General features: G+C 39.9%; 1 protein-coding gene across 4 annotated transcripts; it reads left to right on the forward strand.

Moving 5' to 3' along the window:
• Positions 1-74: 74 nt before the first annotated feature.
• Positions 75-14,781, forward strand: septin3 (septin 3). Of its 4 annotated transcripts, XM_055204681.2 has the most exons (11): positions 75-391; positions 1,693-3,365; positions 8,843-9,082; positions 9,159-9,287; positions 9,842-9,923; positions 10,965-11,102; positions 11,366-11,483; positions 11,573-11,668; positions 13,857-13,953; positions 14,151-14,202; positions 14,291-14,781. In XM_055204681.2, exons 1-11 carry the CDS (start codon positions 372-374, stop codon positions 14,424-14,426), a joined length of 2,781 nt encoding a protein of 926 aa, XP_055060656.2. In that variant the 5' UTR covers positions 75-371; the 3' UTR covers positions 14,427-14,781. The 4 variants fall into 4 exon arrangements, with proteins under 4 accessions (XP_055060656.2, XP_055060659.1, XP_055060657.2 ...); XM_055204684.2 differs by lacking the exons at positions 75-391; positions 1,693-3,365 and adding an exon at positions 5,524-5,640; XM_055204682.2 differs by lacking the exons at positions 75-391; positions 1,693-3,365 and adding an exon at positions 8,083-8,191.
• Positions 14,782-18,953: the final 4,172 nt, after the last annotated feature.

The following is an 18,953-nucleotide window of genomic DNA, read 5'->3' on the forward strand; positions in this document are numbered from 1 at the left end:
AAGCTACAATGAACCCAAAGGAGCTAGACACTACCGAACACGCATTAACTGCAAGATCTGCATCACCCTTCCTCGACACACCTTCTCTTCTCTCCGCAACACTCTCGCCAAGTCTTAGCCCTAGTTCTTCTCCATCTCGTCTCTCACCCTGTCCACTTTCCTCATCCTCCTCCCCTTCTCGTCTCAGTCCATCTTCTCATTTTATTTCATCTTATTCTCCGGTTCGTTTGTCTCCTTGTCCCACACCTGAACTATCTCCATCACCCACTAATCCATCCTCCCATGAGCCTCTTTCTTCTGTCAACTTCAAAAAGCCCATCCACAATTCCTCCTTTAGTCAAACAGGGGGGACCCTGGAACACCAGAACCAGATGCACAGTTCTCCACCCTGGTATGCTCCTCCTTACAATATACATGTTTACATTTCATTTTCAGTTTACATGTATGCGTTTGGCAGACTATTGTATCCAAAGTACGGATACTTAACGATTAATCGCGATTAATCTATAGCAGAATAAAAGTTTTTGTTTACATTATATTGTGTGTGAACTGTGTACAATAATTATATATAAATATGCACACATTCATTTATAATTTTAAGAAAAATATATATTTATATATTATTTATATATAATATAAATTATACATAAATACACAAATGTATATACACACGTAAACATTTCTTTAATATATACATGCATGTGTGCATATTTATATATACAAAATTATTATACACAGTTCACACACACATATGATGAAAACACAAACTTTTATTCTGCTATAGATTAATCGCGATTAAAGGTATAGCGGAGGATTTTCTCGAATTTTAGAAAAGAACCGCCTTCTCCACTTTTTAAAAAAATGCAATTGCACAACACTCCTGATTGACAACTAGGAGGACCAATAGTCTTGATGATCCACCTGGAAACAGAAAATCCTCCGCAATACCTTTAATTGTTATGCATCCCTAAGCGACTTACAGTGCATTCAATCTATACATTTATGCACACTGTAAAAATTACATCAAATCAACATATATAACAAATTAAGTTAAACAATTTTCAACTTGTTTTTATAAGTTGTCAACTTCTCACAAGTCAAAACTAAAAATAGTAGGTTGAACTATTTGCAGGAGTGTAATTTTTTTTATCCAATTTGAGCTTTGGATGCTTTAAAAAAAATTACTTGTGCAACTACACCACATGCGACACATATAATAGGTAAAAGTTAAATATATATAAAAGTTAAAAATAGGGATAAAAGTTTGGCCCGCATCATTATTACATTTTTTTTAAATCTGGCCCTCAAAGAAAAGTGGTTGAAGACCCCTTCCGTAGGCTATGCGTAGGCTGTTTGAAGCTTTGTGTCGTCGTCCACGCACCTCGCCAGAAATTTAACAACGCGTCTGCTCTATGTGGATCACAAGTGCTGTGATTGGTTTGCTAGAACCTCCGTCACATCAAAAACACCTACCAATATACACCTTTGAGGTTCTAATATGAAATCTTTGGTGCAAATGTGTACTTTTTGATAGGAACCATTTTTTCTGACAGTGTACCAATTAGCTATATAGTCACTGTACAGGAACACTTTTTACATTTTGTAATGTCTTTTATTTTATATTATATTATAAAAAACATTTATTTAGTTATTAGCTACCGTTATACATTTCTTACTGTTCTGGGTCCACAGCATCATCAATACAGGGGACACATGTCTGAATGTTCCACATCTGAAACCAGATGAAACCATTTCTCAATTTGAGCCAACATCAACTGACAGCTCATCAGTACATATTGAAGAAAACAAACCATTGGATTCCCTTTATATGCATGATAAGAAATTGACAGAAGAGAATAAAACATCTAGATTCACACCCATTTCATCCCCTGAGAGAAAAGCTAGATCAATTCCCATAACCAGAACAAGGGAGAAAACTGTCCCAAAACTGGATCAACCTCAACTAAAAAACGTCACTGGAGTTACCAAACCTACAAAGTTCGAAAGCTTAAGCCCTCACATGTTGAAACATGTTGATGCAAGAATACCACAGACTTTAGCTAGTTACCAAAAGAAGCGCCGATCCCAAGACCCAAATCTTGTTAAAATCCGTCTCGGATTGATTAAAACAGGGAGGATTGTAAACGTTGGCACCCAGCTCTCTCAACTTGAGAAGAGGAAGCCGAGCAGTGAAGAGAACGAGTCAAGAATTCAGGATGGACCTCCATGTATTTTGGGAAGGCTTCCACTTCCCATTCATTCCAAGATAATGTTAGGGTCAGCTAAGGAGATAGGAAGACCTAACTTGATGTGTCAAGGCAGTGCTAAACATCAAAACCACAAGAAAAACTTCACACAAGCTTCAATGAAAGAAATGAGCCAAACCTCAAAACAAACACATTCACCAAAAATTACCACAAACCAAGAGGGTGCATTTCAAAAACTTGGCAGTACAAGTTCTCTAAAAGGATACAATGAAGTGATTTCATCTAGAAGGCAAAACAGAGCCGTCGATGATATTTCTAAAGACCTTAAACTGATGATCTACCCTACGCAACTCAATCAATCCAGCAATAATGACAACCTTACGTCTAAATCTAAGAACAGGCTTCAGTTCACAGGTTCAGAGACAGACCTCAATACATCCATTTATGCATTAGGTCAGTGCGGCCGGATAAGCAACTTCCAGTTCCCTTTGAAGAGCCACGGATCATCCACCGAATGCAGTCAACTGGGCAGAATCTGTAGACCTGTGATCAAAAGAGCCTGTGGGACGCCTGACAGTAGACTTACATACTTGAAATCTCCTCAAGCATGCAGAATTGTTTCTTCTTCCACAAACCAAACAGGGAGCACAGGGGGTAACGGAAGCTCATCCCAAAATAGATGCCCTTCAGATTCAGATTCTTCTAAATCTTCTTCAAGTGAGGCAACCTTACGAGAAGATTACAAAAGGTACAGAGGTTCGCGGCTACACAAAAAGACACTCGCTAGATGTAGGATGAAGTTTGTCGGAGAGGAGAAACGTGAGGTTGCTGTTCAGCCGGCTCCTCCTGATCTACTCTGTACACAGTCTACAGAAAGCCCAAACACGCAAACAAACTTGGTCAGAAATTTTGAAATGAATGAATGCTTTTCTCAAAGTCCACTTGTCCAAGAACAACAACAAGAAGAATTTCTATGCAACACTGACAGCATCAAAAACACAGATTTTGAACACAAGCTTCAACAGCAGAACACAGCAGAATGTAAGAAATTTCATGAAATACACACTGTGCAGTTAAGCGAGCAAGAAGACCACCCACAATCACATCCATCTGTACATGCAGAGATACAATCCTGTCCTGGAAAATGTGTGTCTGCAGGTGAGTGCGAACACAAATTACTTTAATTATAGGATAAAGAAACAATACATTTCGAGTATGATATGTTATTTGAATTTTATTGCATGATACTCTGGAATGCTTGATTCTGATTGGTCAGTGGCGACATTCCGAGATAGCATTGCTACCATTCACATAGACAATAAAGGTACACTCTCAGAAATAAAGATACAAAGCTTGGTTGATACCCTTTAAAAAGGTCCTCATGCGTACCATTTGGGTACAGATATGTATGCATTTCCTACAACTATGCACCTTTGAGGTACTAAAATACACTCTTTGGGTAAAATGGTACCATCCATAGACTGTAAAAAAATAAAGGCCTAGTGTCCATGACGTCACTCTTAAGGGGATCGCACACCGGCCGCGCAGCTCAGCGTCGCATCGTGCCTAGGAGAACTCGGAGGTATTGTAAACCGGAAGTGCACATTAAATAGCACGAGCTTCGTCAGATAGCATCTACTTCAAAATGTAAAATATACGTTAGCAGCCAATGTTAATCATTAATGATGTGGGACAAATATGATGTTATTTAATGTTAAACTATGTGAGTGGCGCTGTGTGGCGCGACAGGGATTTGAGCAACTTCCTAAGCCACAGCTGGGCGGGGCGGACAGGCGCCACCTGGCGGCGCCGGTGTGCGTATACTCATAGAAAACAATGTGTTAGATTTTTTATAGAATGGCGCGGCGCTGAGCTGCGCGGCCGGTGTGCGATCCCCTTTAGGTTTGTGAAGAGCTTTTTTGAAGCTTGAAGTTGGCCATAGATATGTACACTAGATGTCGCCTTGGCTACAGCAGTTCATTGGAGCCGCCGAATAGAAATGGAGCCGCCATCTTGAAACAGGGGAGCCCCGCATCAGCGTCATCGTAGGCAATGGTGTAATGGAAATAAAATCACCATAAATCGTCATGAATGCGATTTTCTTGGTTTTCTTTTGGTTCGTTTCAACAAAAAAATTAAAAAGTTTTGAAATTATGAAAATGTACGTTTTCTAAATATAATGCATAGTGCTACAAGGCCTAACATCTATACGCAGCACAAAAGTCTGGCATCGTCCATGAATTCGGAGTACAGGCGGAGATAGCAACTTTACCTTGCTACTTCCTATGACAAGACCCCTGTTTCAAGATGGCGGCAGTTTTGACGCCTGCTTAGAACCCCAAGGCAACATCTAGTGTATATATCTATGAAAGTAGGCGGTGCCTGTCGTCGCCATCTTCGGCACGCGTCACTGTGCATCACTTGTGGATAACCGAAAATGGGTAAAGAGGCGGGATATGGGTGAAACTGAGGTGGCTGGTTGATAAAACCACTCCCGCCTAGCTCGATTCTAGTGACAGCAGTGGCAGTTCACCCGTCAATGAAGTGGCCACACCCTTTATTATGCTAACTTTAAGGCTTAATATAATTTAAATGGATGAGGCTGTGAACATATTATTTTTTACTGTAAAGTTGGGCATTTTAATATGGAGGTCTATGGGAATTGAATTGTTTTGGAGCCAGCCTTTAGCAGCCAGGCGATGAATTGCAGTTTAAGTGACTTCCGTATTGGCTTCATCAGAGAGATTGGAAGGTTGCCCCTTGGTACCACCCCAGTAACCACTTTTGTACATTTATTTCTGAGATTGTGGGACCAGGGCCAGGTTTGGAGACCAGAATTAGGCAGCACACCATAGCAAACAGTAACTGCATGTTAAATATCACTCACAACATCTTGAAAATTAAATCTCTTCTCAAAAAATGATATGATAGATGGCAACTTTAAATTGATTGTATGAATTTGTATGTTTTGTATATTTAAAAATCTTTTGCAAACATTTGGCTATTTGAACAATGCCAAAATTCTCTCTGGGTGTCATGTGACATTAAGATTAACTGTGACGTCAGTGCACTAAAATGGTGGACACACACAGAGAATGAAGCTGAAAAGCATGTTGCAGACTCCAGCAGTGCTGTTCTATAAACAACTAGAGAATTAATTAGACATTTGTGTCTCATGTGCACAATGTTATTGTATATATTTCATAATAAACAGATGTCAAAGAATAAACTGAATGGAAATGTGCAAAACCCAAACGCTGGCTTATCACCAAGTGCAGGCATGTCTAAATACAGTGAGATAACCAGGTTGTGAGGTTGCTGTATAAGACACACTGACACTCAACGGCGCTTCAAATGCCGCAAACACTCTGCATGCAAACAAACAAACAGACCATATGAGACAGGCAGGCAAGGGTCTCCAAAGCAATAAAATGTGAGTACAAAATGTGCAGGGTAAAATTAACATATTGCATATTGTATTGTGTGATAATGGCAACCTTAACTCAACATAAAACAGTGTTTGCAACCCATTTTACTCTGCATATTATGTATTTGATGCATTTTTGAGTGAAACATGATGAATTATTGATAATATTATTATTATTATTTTATTATTATTTTTATTAAAGATTCTCATCATCATGTTGTTCTAAACCTGTATGAATTTCTATTTTCTGATGAATACAAAATATATTTTGATAAATGATGGTAAGCACACAGCTGATTGTAACCATTGACTTCCTTACAAATATTCTGGAAGTATTGTGATAAATGGAGAAGAAAATAATTTAATAAATGATGTTAAGCACACAATAGACTGTACCCATTGAATTCCAGTGTATTTGTTTTTCTTACTATGGAAGTCAATGGTTACAATCAGGTGTGTCTCATACATCTTAAAAAGTGAAGCTGCTGGCTTTTTGATCGCCCTCTGGTGACTGGTGCCTCTCCATGCAAATGAACGGGACTCGGGTCAAAATAAAAAAATTAATTACACTTCCAATAAAATTTTCCGAAAGCTGTTTTTGGTCCTTTAAAGAGCACCTATCTTCCGATTTACGTTTTTAAATTTCCTTTGGTGTGTAGGTGTGTATTAGTACATTTTAACGATATGCAAAAGGTACAAACCCCAAAATACAGGATGACGCGAGTCTCCAACATAAATCTCTTTTCTTGGAGTACAACAAACACACAGATTGTAGGCAACAGTTTACTTCCTGGGATTGGTGACGTAGACAAGACCGACATTATCATAATTTCTCGCGTTTCGGACTCACAGCCTGTAAGTTAACTCCTGTTAGCATTGCATTGTGAGCGAATCTTTCAAACATGGTAAGGGGCGTCACATTTCCGGCTGACGTCAGAGGTATTCAGGCCAATCATAACATACAGATTGGCTGGCCAATCAGGGACACCGAGCTTTTCAGATCGATAAGCTTTGTACAAAATCAGTGCATTTCAGGAAGACAGGAATATCAGGAGCTACAAAAAATTATGGTATGTGGAAAATAATGTGTTTTTTGAACCATAAACCACGCAAACACATTGTGTTATACCAAATACACAAAATAACGTTGTTTTTAGGAATTAAATAGGTGCTCTTTAAGGCATTTGTTATCACGCTGGAATATGTTAAATTGTTTATTTTTGTGATAAGTTTCATTTTAGAAATTAGGAATGTGATACTATAGAAATGGAAGATTGAAGATATAACTATTAATTTTCAAATTTCTGTGTTTTTTCACAGCGACAAAATGAGTTGTATTTAACTTACCTTATTTTATTCAAATAAGACATTTAAGGGGCGTAGTTGAATTGGGCACGCGAGCGTTTTGGCGGAAGTTTGACAGTGCATTCACACAGGGTGTAAGCGTTAAAGCTTAATGGAAGGCTTGTCTGAAGCGTGGCCAACACCCAATCACAGTGGCCGCTACACATGCACCGGTCTTCAATAAACATAAGTGGCTGGCTCTGCCTAGGTTATTTGAATAAGGCGATCTGATTGGCTGATGCACGCGTTGCCGCTTGAAAAGTTGAGAAATGTTCAACTTCTGCCGGGAGCAACAGCAGGGACGCGGCGCAGACGGATCCACAATTCAGATCGGCAACGCATCACGTCACCCATTAAAACTGAATGGGAAGCGCCAACCCTTACGCCCCGTGAATGTACCGTGATACTGCGGCTCCGCCTCCGGGCTCCACGGACAATTCCTTTTGCGCATGCCCTGGCTCCAAACTAATGTTTTTTTTGTGTAACATGTCAGCGCCCATCGTCGTACAATTTACGTTCAGTTCATTACAATGCAAGGAAGCCGCGCCTAGTCGTCCATCTTTTTTACAGTCTATGGTTGCAATCGGCTGTGTGCTTGCCATCATTTGTCAAGATATCTTCTTTTGTGTTCATCAGAAAAAAATTATTCGTGCAGGTTTAGAACAACATGAGAATGAAAAATTGATGACAGTATTTACATTTTTGGGTGAAGTATAACTTTAACTTTCCTGACTAACCCATAGGAAATGATATCCAAAACCATACTGAGAAAGTTGTGTGAAAAAATTGTTGGCTGGGTAGGCAATTTTTTTGTACCGCGAATAGGGTGTACTAAAGTAAATATTTAACGGTCAGAATTAAACTTGCTACTGTGTTTTAAAGAAAGACGTCTTTTAAATCACATTAATTTAATTATATATTTTTTTGTTAGTTTTGGTTACGCAACAGCAAGCTTTTACATTGTAATGTAGCCTAGCAAAACAATCACAGATTCAAAGAATTACAGTGACACATGCTGCACAAATATCAAAACCCACCGCGACCTGAATTCCCAAATTTAGCTCGAGCCGGGCAGTGGGCATGCGCGCTGCATCAGCCAGTCTCCTTGTTAGTTTCCGTGGTAACGGCAAAAAGGGTGGAGGAAGGAATGAGCAACGAGCGGAAAGGCTGGAGAGAGAGAGAGAGGGAGCTGATGAAAGAAAACGAGAGAGCGGTACCTGAACTCATAATCATACCCTTGTAGCCTGCTTATTCTTGAAAACATTGATAAACGGTGTGATTTAAACGGCGAGGGAGAAGGAAATTAATAAAGCTTGCAGTGATCGATACAAGGAAGATCAGTAGGTATGACGATTGTTTCAGTAGCTTAAGCGGTAGATAGCGGTAAAAAATAGGACAAAGAAGATGTGTATGTGTATGCATCCACTGATGCTCATGTTTGTCTTTTATCAAGCTTACGTTTTATCTGCACACATACACATTTTATTCGATGTGACGCACGTGTCGCGTGCAAAGAAAATATCGTATGGGATGTGTTTTGATTAAAAGAGCGTGTTGATGCGTGGGAAAGGTTGAGCCCCCTGGGTAATAAATCGAATAATTCATTGTTTGTTTCCTTTTTTTGAGTAACATATGGGCCAACAACTTGAGGCATACTGTAAAGAGAAGCACTATTTTGGTAGAAGTGCAACATGGACGACATATACATGATATATAATAATTGTAGTTAGTTATTCTTATTCTACGTTTTATTTTATTGCTCCTGAACAGCATGCAATGATAAACAGAGCACTGTGTACTCCTATTACTATTCATCTGTTTATTGACTAAGTAAATGTATAAAATCGTTCGCTCTTTCGTACAGACATGTCAGAAATTGTCCCCCCTGAAGTGAGACCCAAACCTGCTGTCCCGGCTAAGCCGTCTCATGTGACCCCACCTTCCGGCGTTCCCTTTTTGACTTCACCCCAAGGGACGGGGGGTGAGGGTCAAGGGTCAGGTCGAGGATCTACGTTGCTTGGATACATTGGTATAGACACCATCATTGAGCAGATGCGGAAGAAGACGATGAAGACGGGGTTCGACTTTAACATCATGGTGGTTGGTGGGTTTCTGTTGACATCATTTGTTTTTATTTGTTGTATTGCTCTAGCTTGTTATACCCTCTCTCTCTTTCTCAGGTCAGAGTGGTCTTGGCAAATCCACTCTGGTTAACACCCTGTTTAAGTCACAAGTTAGCAGGAGGACCACAGCTTGGAGTCGTGATGAGAAGATTCCAAAGACTGTTGAGATCAAGTCTGTATCTCACGGTAAGACAACAGGCATATCAATCTTGTGACTTCTAAACATTTAACTAGATGCACAACAGAGCCAAAGGATGGAGCGCCAGGGAATGTTGATGCTGATTTTTATAATGGCATCCATTGCTCTGTTGTAAAAGGATCAGTGGTTGCCATAGGAAAGACCTTTTCGTGGGACAAAAATAGACTTCATGGGCTAATTAGAAGGACTTCATTAACATTTGCTCTCGTATTCAATACACCAGAGTCGACACTATGCTCCAGCCTTTCTGAACATTTGTTCTAAAACATTAAGTCAGTGAGCTTTCAGCCATAAACAGAAGAACAAGATGCCATGCACTTCACAGGCAATACATTTTAGTAAGATAAAGCCCTAAAGTTAATTGTGTCTCTATGCATTAAATAGCAGAACTAGGTGCTTATGTGTAAGACATGATGCGTCTAGACTAGCATGTGTGGATGACTGTGATGATGGTCAATGACCTTAGGACTTGCATACGGGAAAGAAAATGATCTGTGTGTATGTGTGATTTTTAACCGATTGGTTAATGTTGATTTTGTAGTGATTGAGGAAGGTGGAGTGAAGATGAAGTTAACTGTGGTTGACACACCAGGTTTTGGGGACCAAATCAACAATAATAACTGGTGAGTATTATGCGATTTCTCTGTTAAAGGTGGTGGAAACCATTAGGCATTGTTTGTTAACCAATTTGGTGTCTGCAAATTTTCCAAAATCCTTTTGCATCTTTTTGGAAAGAAAGTCATTTTAACTAACAAGCATACATGTATTTTATTGCCATATAAGTTGCCAGACGAGAATCTGATTTGGCAACCGCAATCAGTTATTAGGGCCAAATAAATCCGCAATGGGACATAGTGTTTTTTGTGTCATTCAAACTACTTTATTCCATATCGGATGTTTTTTATATGCTTTTGTTCCTGAAGTACTTCAACATTTAATGATTTAGTCAGCATATTCCATAAGTAAGCTATATGCAACAGTGTTGGGGGTAACGCATTACAAGTAACGTGCATTACGTAATAATATTACTTTTCTGAAGTAACGAGTAAAGTAATGCATTACTTTATAAATGTACACATTAATATTTGAGTTACTTTTTCAAAAAAGTAATGCAAGTTACTTTTTTAGTTTCATTAATTCTACTCCTAATTATAATTTAATTAGTTTAACATCATTCAAAAAAATTATGTAATGAATTAAACTAAACGTAGTCACATTATGCACTCTATGCGTACACGCTTCTGTGGGAACCGTTTGAGTCAGAAACTGAGATGGCAGGCCAGACCTCGACATTTTTGTGTTGAAATATGCAATTTCTGAATGCAGAACTTTTCAGTCATAAAAAACACCTGCAAGGCCTGAAAGAGATCAAGCTTCAGCCAAGAAAAAGTAATGCAAAAGTAACTAAAAAGTAACGTAAGCATTACTTTCCATAAAAGTAACTAAGTAACGCAATTAGTTACTTTTTTTGGGAGTAACTTAATATTTAAATAACACCTTTGATTCGTGTATACATGTTCGTACTATACACCAGGTTTTAGGATTAGGTTCAAGGTCGGTACCTACTGTAGTAACTACACAGTTAAACTGAAAGTGCATAGTATGTACATATATAACAGGACTGTAAAATAAAGTGCTGACGCTTTAACTGCTTGTATCCCCAGCTGGGAGCCCATATCCAAATACATCAATGAACAATATGAGAAGTTTTTGAAAGAAGAAGTCAACATTTCTCGCAAAAAACGCATTCCAGATACCAGAGTTCACTGCTGCCTGTACTTCATTTCCCCAACTGGACATTCGTAAGTTCAGAAAATTATGTTTTTTAATTTTCAATAGTTTAAAAAAATGCGTCCCATAGCAATTTTGTTAAAAGGGACGAGCTGTTATTAATTTAAGGGAAGCATGTATTCAGCCTTATTCAGTAATACTGATATGCCAGATTCTGAATGCTTGACTAAACTGCAGCAGTCACACGAGGCCTCAGCGAATCTCCATTTCAGAGTAATAAAATCCTCTTCTATCGGTCTATTAATCATATCTCTTTCCCCTTATTTCTTCTCAGGCTTCGCCAGTTGGATATTGAGTTTATGAAACATCTGAGTCGTTCGGTCAACATCATTCCTGTCATCGCAAAATCTGACACGCTCACTCCTGAGGAGAAAACTGAATTTAAACAGAGGGTGAGAATGAAAGACAGAATCATATATAGATAGATAGATAGACAGATAGATAGATTCACACGGATTTATCTTTCCACAATTCCTTGCAGGTGAGGAAGGAACTGGAAGCGTGTGGGATCGAGTGTTATCCACAAAAAGAGTTTGATGAAGACATGGAGGATAAGAGTGATAATGATAAGATCAGGGTAAGAACTGTCTTCCTTTGAATGCCAATAAGTTTTAGTTTGCATTTATCTTATTTCCAATAATGTACTACTGTACAGTGCAAACGGCGTTTATGTCATAATAATGTTACATTAGAGGGATCTAAATGTAAATTTTCAACAGAAATCGTGCTGTCATAAAGTCCATAGAGAATTACAAATAGGATCCCTTTCATATCTTATTTGTTTCACCTAGACAGCAATAAGGTTATAAGGAAAACAAATAAAGACGTTTGGTCTCTCGACCAATGGCATGTGTCTCTTGTATTGTATTAGAAGATGAGATATTAAGAATGTCTTCAACCTTGTGTAACAGGCGACCAAACGTCAGATTTTAATATTAGACTAAAATATTTCTTAATTATCTAATTTATTTTAATGCTTTATACTGTAAAACTTTACAAAATAATTCTGGACGAAAAACATTTGAGACAATGTTGACACTACTAATAATGGTGTTTATTCTCTCTTAACTCATTCCCCGCCAGCCTTTTTTTTTAAGTTGCCTGCCATCATTTTTGCTTTCCAGGAAAAGTTTCTTCTAAAAATATATAAACATACAAATATATCAAATGAAAGAACAGACCCTATGCTTTCAAACAAACAATAAACAAACAAACAAAACTGGAAAAAAAACATTTCATCCTAGCTTTATTTTTTTCTGTTTATAAACTCTGGATAATTGTGGTATTACAGATTACCATAAAAACTCATCAGGAAAACTTTTTTTATGCAAATGTTTTCTATTAAAGGTGCGGTGTGTAAATTTTAGCGGCATCTAGTGGTGAGGTGCTGGTGAATTGCAACCAATGGCTCAGTCCACTGCTTACCCCTCGTTTTTTAATCACTACGGTAGCCCCCACCGGACAAACTTAGTAAAAAATAGTTTGTCCATTAAGGGTTTCTGTAGAAACATGGCGGCACAAAATGGCGACTTCCATGTAAGGGGACCCTCGATATATGTAGATAAAAACGTCTCATTCTAAGGTAATAAACACATAACGGTTCATTATGTAAGGTCTTTATACACCACTGATAATATAGTTTTGTATATTATTTTGCATTTCAGATCCTTCTAAAAATTACACACTGTACCTTTAATTGACGAGATAACTCGTCAATGGCGGGAAATGAGTTAAGTCACTTCTGTTTTGCAAATTCTACTTGCGACAGTAAGATCAAAGATGGACCAAGTTTAAGCTACATGTAACAACTCAAGCTGCAAAATTCACTGTCTATTTACATCCACCACTGCTGATGCTTCTCTAACAACGTAAACAACAAGCTATTTCTTCTTCAGCTTGATACTGTAACATGCCCGTGGACATTGTCTACTAGCGGTCTGCATGTGTAATTGCATGTCAACGCGAATAACGACGCAGTTTAAATGAAAACTGACATACAGATTACGGAAAATACACGGAAAATGCGTTTAATTTTTGGTTCATTCACACTGCCAATGATTTTCCGGAATCTGTGCATGCATTTACACACATACCATAAAGATCACGTAAAGACACGTGACGTATTTTTTCCACAGCGTCTGAAGTTTGCTAATTTTCCGTGATTTCTCTTTCCGTGATTTTTGTTTATGACGAGATCATAAGGAGAGTGTGATGTGCTGTTCTGTCATGCTGCTGAATGATCTCAGCTTTAGCGCGGATAGTGGCGAGCTCCCTGATTTCTGCAGACATTTCTCGTCATGAATGTTGATTTACGTTTAAATCCTTTTGTCAAAGAGCTTAACCATAACTTCTGGTTGAGATGACACGTGCGTCCTCACTACGGTACGCCTCTTACAGCATTGTTTCTGCATCTTGTTCGCACAGAATGCTTTACGTGTATGATATGGCAACGTTACTAGTCCTCTTTACGGGAGCGATCCCAGAACATTTACAGACGTGTTTGTGTTCACACAGAAGCCAATTTTACAGATTTTTCTGGGACCAAAGTGCTGTGTGAATGGGGTTATAGTGTAAAGGCTACACCGTAGGTCTGATGCAGAACTATAAATCACGCTTTAGTCTTATACTCTGTCACTTATTATGCCTTGCATGTTATTCTTTGTATTTTATATATACTTTGTTTTCCTATCTCTTATCTTTCATCTCTGTCATTTATTGGCTTGTGTTTCACATTATGTATGTCTCATTAAATCTGTGTATTACAGGAAGCAATGCCCTTTGCCGTGGTAGGAAGTGATAAAGAGTACCAGTTCAATGGCAAACGAGTTCTGGGTAGAAAGTCGGCATGGGGAATGGTGGAGGGTGAGTGAGCCATCTATTGCTGGTAACTTTACATTCTTTAATGCACTCATGTGGCTAAATGATGGTACTACACATGCTTCACTTACAATGTTATGTTCAGGTCGAACTTTCAAATTTGACCTGTTTTACAGTAAGACATGTACAGTATTTTGTCGGGAATGTTAAAATGATACATATTTTCATTTTTGTTCCTGCAGTTGAAAATCCAGATCACTGCGAATTCTCCTTACTTCGAGATTTCCTGATTAGGTATTGTGTATTAAACTTTATTATCTTTACTGTCTGTCAGTGTTGACTCTTGTAATAAAGCTCTTCAAAAAATCTCATCACGGCTCAGGTCTCACCTCCAGGACCTGAAGGAGGTCACCCATAACATTCACTATGAGACATACCGTGCCAAGAGACTCAATGATAATGGAGGTCTGCATCTCATCTCCTCCTCCGGCAATGACACGCAAGAGAGTAACCTGTGAGGGAAACAGGAGAAGGCTAGTAATTATAGATAATAGACTAAATGTTACAAAGTTTCACCTTGTACAAGCTGTGCATGCTATGAAGATTTCATTGCTGTGGAGGTTTTGTCCTCATACTCCTTTTAACTCCTCGTGGAACTCGTTTGCATCTCTTATTGCACAACTCTGGAAAATTGAAAAACCCTTCCCTAGTTGTTAAGCTCACTATTGAGTTTCGTGAGCAAGATTGTTCGTGATAATCTTTGCGAAGGTCTCGTGTAAGATAAATGGTCTTGTGTACAAGCATTTTAAACAGTGTCCACTATTTTCTCCACTCTGAAAAATGACCTCCATTATTAAAACCTCTGTTACATACTTTTGGGCAGTTTAATGTGGTAAATGGGTCACCACCTGGAGTATCGCACTGCCACTGCAGCTTACTCTGTTGGCCTTATTTATTAAAACATTTAGCACATTTGACAATGCAAAATGCTTGAAATCTAACTAAATTTAAAAAGATCTTAACTTGCAAAGTGTTTAAATGAGTGTTAAAGGGACACTCCACTTTTTGTTTTGAAGGTATGCTCATTTTCCAGCTCCCCTGGAGTTAAACATTGGATTTTTGCCGTTTTGGAGTCCATTCGGCTGATCTTCGGGTCTGGCGGTACCACTTTTGGCATGGCTTGGCTTAATCCATTGAATCTGATTAGACCATTGGCATCGCGCTCAAAAATAACCAAAGAGTTAAAACTTGAATCTTCTGTAGTTACATCGTGTACTAAGACCGACGGAAAATTAAAAGTTGCGATTTTCTAGTCAAATATGGCTAGGAACTATACTCTCATTATGGCGTAATAATCAAGGACTTTGCTGCCGTAACATGGCTGTAGGAGGCGCAATGATAACTGTATGTAACTACAGAAGAGTCAAGTTTTAAATAGGAAAAATATTGAAACTCTTTGAGTATTTTTGAGCGTGATGCTAATCAGATTCGGTGAATTGTGCTGAGCTATGCTGGGGGTGCTAGCGCCGGACCCGAGGATCATCTGAATGGATTCCAGAACGGTGGAGGTCGGATGTTTGACTCTGGGGGAGCTGGAAAATTAGCATATTTTCATAATGTGGAATGTCCCTTTAAAGGAATAGTCTATCCATTTTCCATATTAAACTATGTTGTTGCCTTAACTAGGAAGAGTTGATACATGCCTCTATCATCTTGGTGCGTGCACGTAGGTGCTGGAGCGCGCTGCGACACTTCGATCCCAGATAGCACAGGTACGTCTGCAAGATGTCTGGTAAAGATCTGGAGATCTGGAATACATCTGGTGTGTAAAAACATCTTATAAAGGTCTTAGAAAGAGCTGCTTTACATACATTCTAAATCAAAAACGTCTTGCAGACGTCTTCAATATGTCTATATGACATCTTTTAGGAAACGTCTCAGAGACGTATTGCAGATGAGCAAACAATCTAAATAATAGTACGTCTTGCAGATGTAAACGCAGACATCAAATAGACGTCTTCGAGATGTATGTGTGCCATCAGGGATAGCATTTAGCTTAGCCCCATTCATTCAATGGTACCAAACAGGACTTTGCTGCTGTAACATGGCTGTAGGAGGCGCAATGATAACTGTATGTAACTACAGAAGAGTCAAGTTTTAAATAGGAAAAAGATCGAAACTCTTTGGGTATTTTTGAGCTAGGGCTGTGTTGAAAAAATCGATTCACCGGTTCTGAATCGATTTTCATGTTAATTTCTAAAGATCGATCCGTAACTCAGAGGATCGATTTAATAATTAATAACTTAAACTTGCAGCGTCATTGAATTCACGCATGCACGCGAGGTGGAAGGACATTAAAACAACTAACATAGCGGTCAGTAACGTTAAGCAAGCGGTTGTTTTGAAAACTCTAGAAACGCTCAAAGTTGCGATCTATATGTAAAATAATCCACTCTTAAGAAATGAACGAGTTATTTGTGTTATTTTTATAATAAGCGCCAGTGAATCCACCGCGGGTCTCCAGCGAAACTCTCTCTCTCTCTCTCTCTCCCCCTCTGTGTTCATGCAGCCGGTCTCTGACAGGCAGAGGTTTCTTGAGGCGTGCGCAACGGGTCGCCAAATAAAGAGTTCTTCTTACACATAGGCTAATGCTAATAGTTGTAAAGTTTTCTGAACTTTAAGCAAGCCAATACAAAGCTCGCGTGTATATCAGTGACAAATGCGCTGCTGGAGCGATGTAGTTTGACGGCTTATTCGCTTATAGTACAAACATATTTGATCTGAAAGACGAGTAAGGGACGCAAATGTTAATGTCTAATAGAAAGTAAAGAGCGTCAAGACCTTAAAACAGACTTAATCACATCATAGCACCCGTCATAATATCTATATCTATAGCTCCGTCTCTCATATACAGGTATTTATCCTGTCTGTAGGTTTGTGCATAAATTTATACCTGTTCATTTTACATACTGCCTATTTTTAATGTAATGTATGCATAAATACAAAATACAATGCATACTAAAGCTTCAATAGTCTATAAAATTAATAACTCAATTAAAAACAAGATTCTGTCTATCAAGACTTACCGTAATCTGTTGTTATCCTCTGGGCATTTTCACTTTAACATTATTAACTTTAAATTGTCCATATTTTACAACTGTGGTGAGCAGTTAAAAGCTATAGTGAGTGGCAAATAACTGCACATTTTTATAATCCAAAAACAATATAAACTGAAAAACATGTATACCATGAAATATACCGTTACCGTGAAATAAAATGATGTCATGGGCTTGCCAGATCTTTTGTATTTTACTCAGGTCTGAGTGTATCTGGCAAGACCATGACAGTACTATGTTCTGTGTGAGGGACATGTGGAGTGATATTATATGTGTGGCTTCCACATGTTCCCAGTGTCTTGTGGCTGTCATGGTCTTGCCTGACCTTGGTTATTATCCAGAGGGCAAGACCAGGGCAGCATTGTGTTTATGTGGGAATACGTGTTGTTTCACATCATGTATGTGTAACACGTGTTCCCAGTGTCTTGTCACTTTTACCGTACTCCCTTATGTAATCATGTCTTAAGTGATTAATTATGTTCACCTGTTCCCCATTGATGTTGTGTCTTTATAATGCCCTTTCGTTGTCTGTCGTGGGCGCGTTCATTGTCTACAGTGTCTTAGGTCAGAGGTTCATGTATTCCGTGTTTCTGACTGCTGTTTCTATGTTCCAGTGCTTTTGTTCCTGTTTCGTGTTTATTTCCCTGTTTTACCCTCACATGGGTTTTTGTGTTTAATAAACCTTCAGTTTATTATTATTTCAGTCGTGTCTGCGTTTGGGTTCTCTTTTGTTTATACCAGTCGTGACAGAATGAACGCGCCCTATTGAACCCAGCGGACCCGCAGCATGCAGTGTGCGTCGGACCCGGAATGGTGGTCCTCAATAGCCAAACAGACTCTCTCCGGCAGTAGTCCCTTCCCACCGCAGAAGGGGCTTCCCCTTGATGACTATGCCCGGGCGGTTGAGAAGAGGAGGGGATGTTACCCGGAGTTTTTGGCAAGCGCTTATCTGGTGGCGGGTATGGATGACCCTCCACCGATACGGGAGCGAGGCAGTTTACTCCAGCTGTCCTATTGGGATTTGGTAGACTGCCTCGCTGAACGACAGAGACCACCAGGACCAGCTGAAACTGCCCGACCTCTTTCACCTGCCCCTAAGCTAGGGGGTATCCTCACGGGGGCGATCAGGCTGGGGAGGACGACTTCCGCCTCGCCGGTGCTGGAGACTACGGCCGCACCCGATCTTCGTCCTGACCTCCCTGCCTCTAAACGGAGGAAGAAGAGGACGAAGAGAGCTTCGGAGCCGGCGCAGCCGGAGACACGTCACCCGCCGGCGCAGCCGGAGACACGTCACCCGCCGGCGCAGCCGGAGACACGTCACCCGCCGGCGCAGCCGGAGACACGTCACCCGCCGGCGCAGCCGGAGACACGTCACCCGCCGGCGCAGCCGGAGACACGTCACCCGCCGGCGCAGCCGGAGACACGTCACCCGCCGGCGCAGCCGGAGACACGTCACCCGCCGGCGCAGCCGGAGACACGTCACCCGCCGGCGCAGCCGGAGACACGTCACCCGCCGGCGCAGCCGGAGACACGTCACCCGCCGGCGCAGCCGTCTGCGCAATCCAGGACATTCCACTCCTCTGCTTTTCAGCAGAGGTTTAAGACTCATTTTCCACATTCTGGACATTTGTTTTCCCCTGTTATTGCCCCACCACCCCTTCATGATGTTCTGTTTTTGTTAAATCACCCCAACCCGTTTGTCACGTATGTTTGTTTACCGTTGTTGTTTATTGTGATGTTGTCATGGTTGTCTTCTGTTGTGCAGTCTCTCGTTCCTCGTGTTTAATGTTTTGTTTTGTGACGTCTTGTATCCGTCATTAAAGAAGGGGGTACTGTCATGGGCTTGCCAGATCTTTTGTATTTTACTCAGGTCTGAGTGTATCTGGCAAGACCATGACAGTACTATGTTCTGTGTGAGGGGATGTGGAG

This window comes from Misgurnus anguillicaudatus, chromosome 3 (assembly GCF_027580225.2).
Source record: "Misgurnus anguillicaudatus chromosome 3, ASM2758022v2, whole genome shotgun sequence".
NCBI classification, from domain to species: Eukaryota; Metazoa; Chordata; class Actinopteri; order Cypriniformes; family Cobitidae; genus Misgurnus; species Misgurnus anguillicaudatus.

Bases quoted from the DNA above. Each gene is read 5' to 3' on its own strand.
- septin3 (XM_055204681.2), top strand. From the start codon at position 372: ATGCACAGTTCTCCACCCTG. The intron at 9,924-10,964 runs GTGAGTATTATG...TTGTATCCCCAG, and splicing joins CAAATCAACAATAATAACTG to CTGGGAGCCCATATCCAAAT. The intron at 11,103-11,365 runs GTAAGTTCAGAA...ATTTCTTCTCAG, and splicing joins ATTTCCCCAACTGGACATTC to GCTTCGCCAGTTGGATATTG.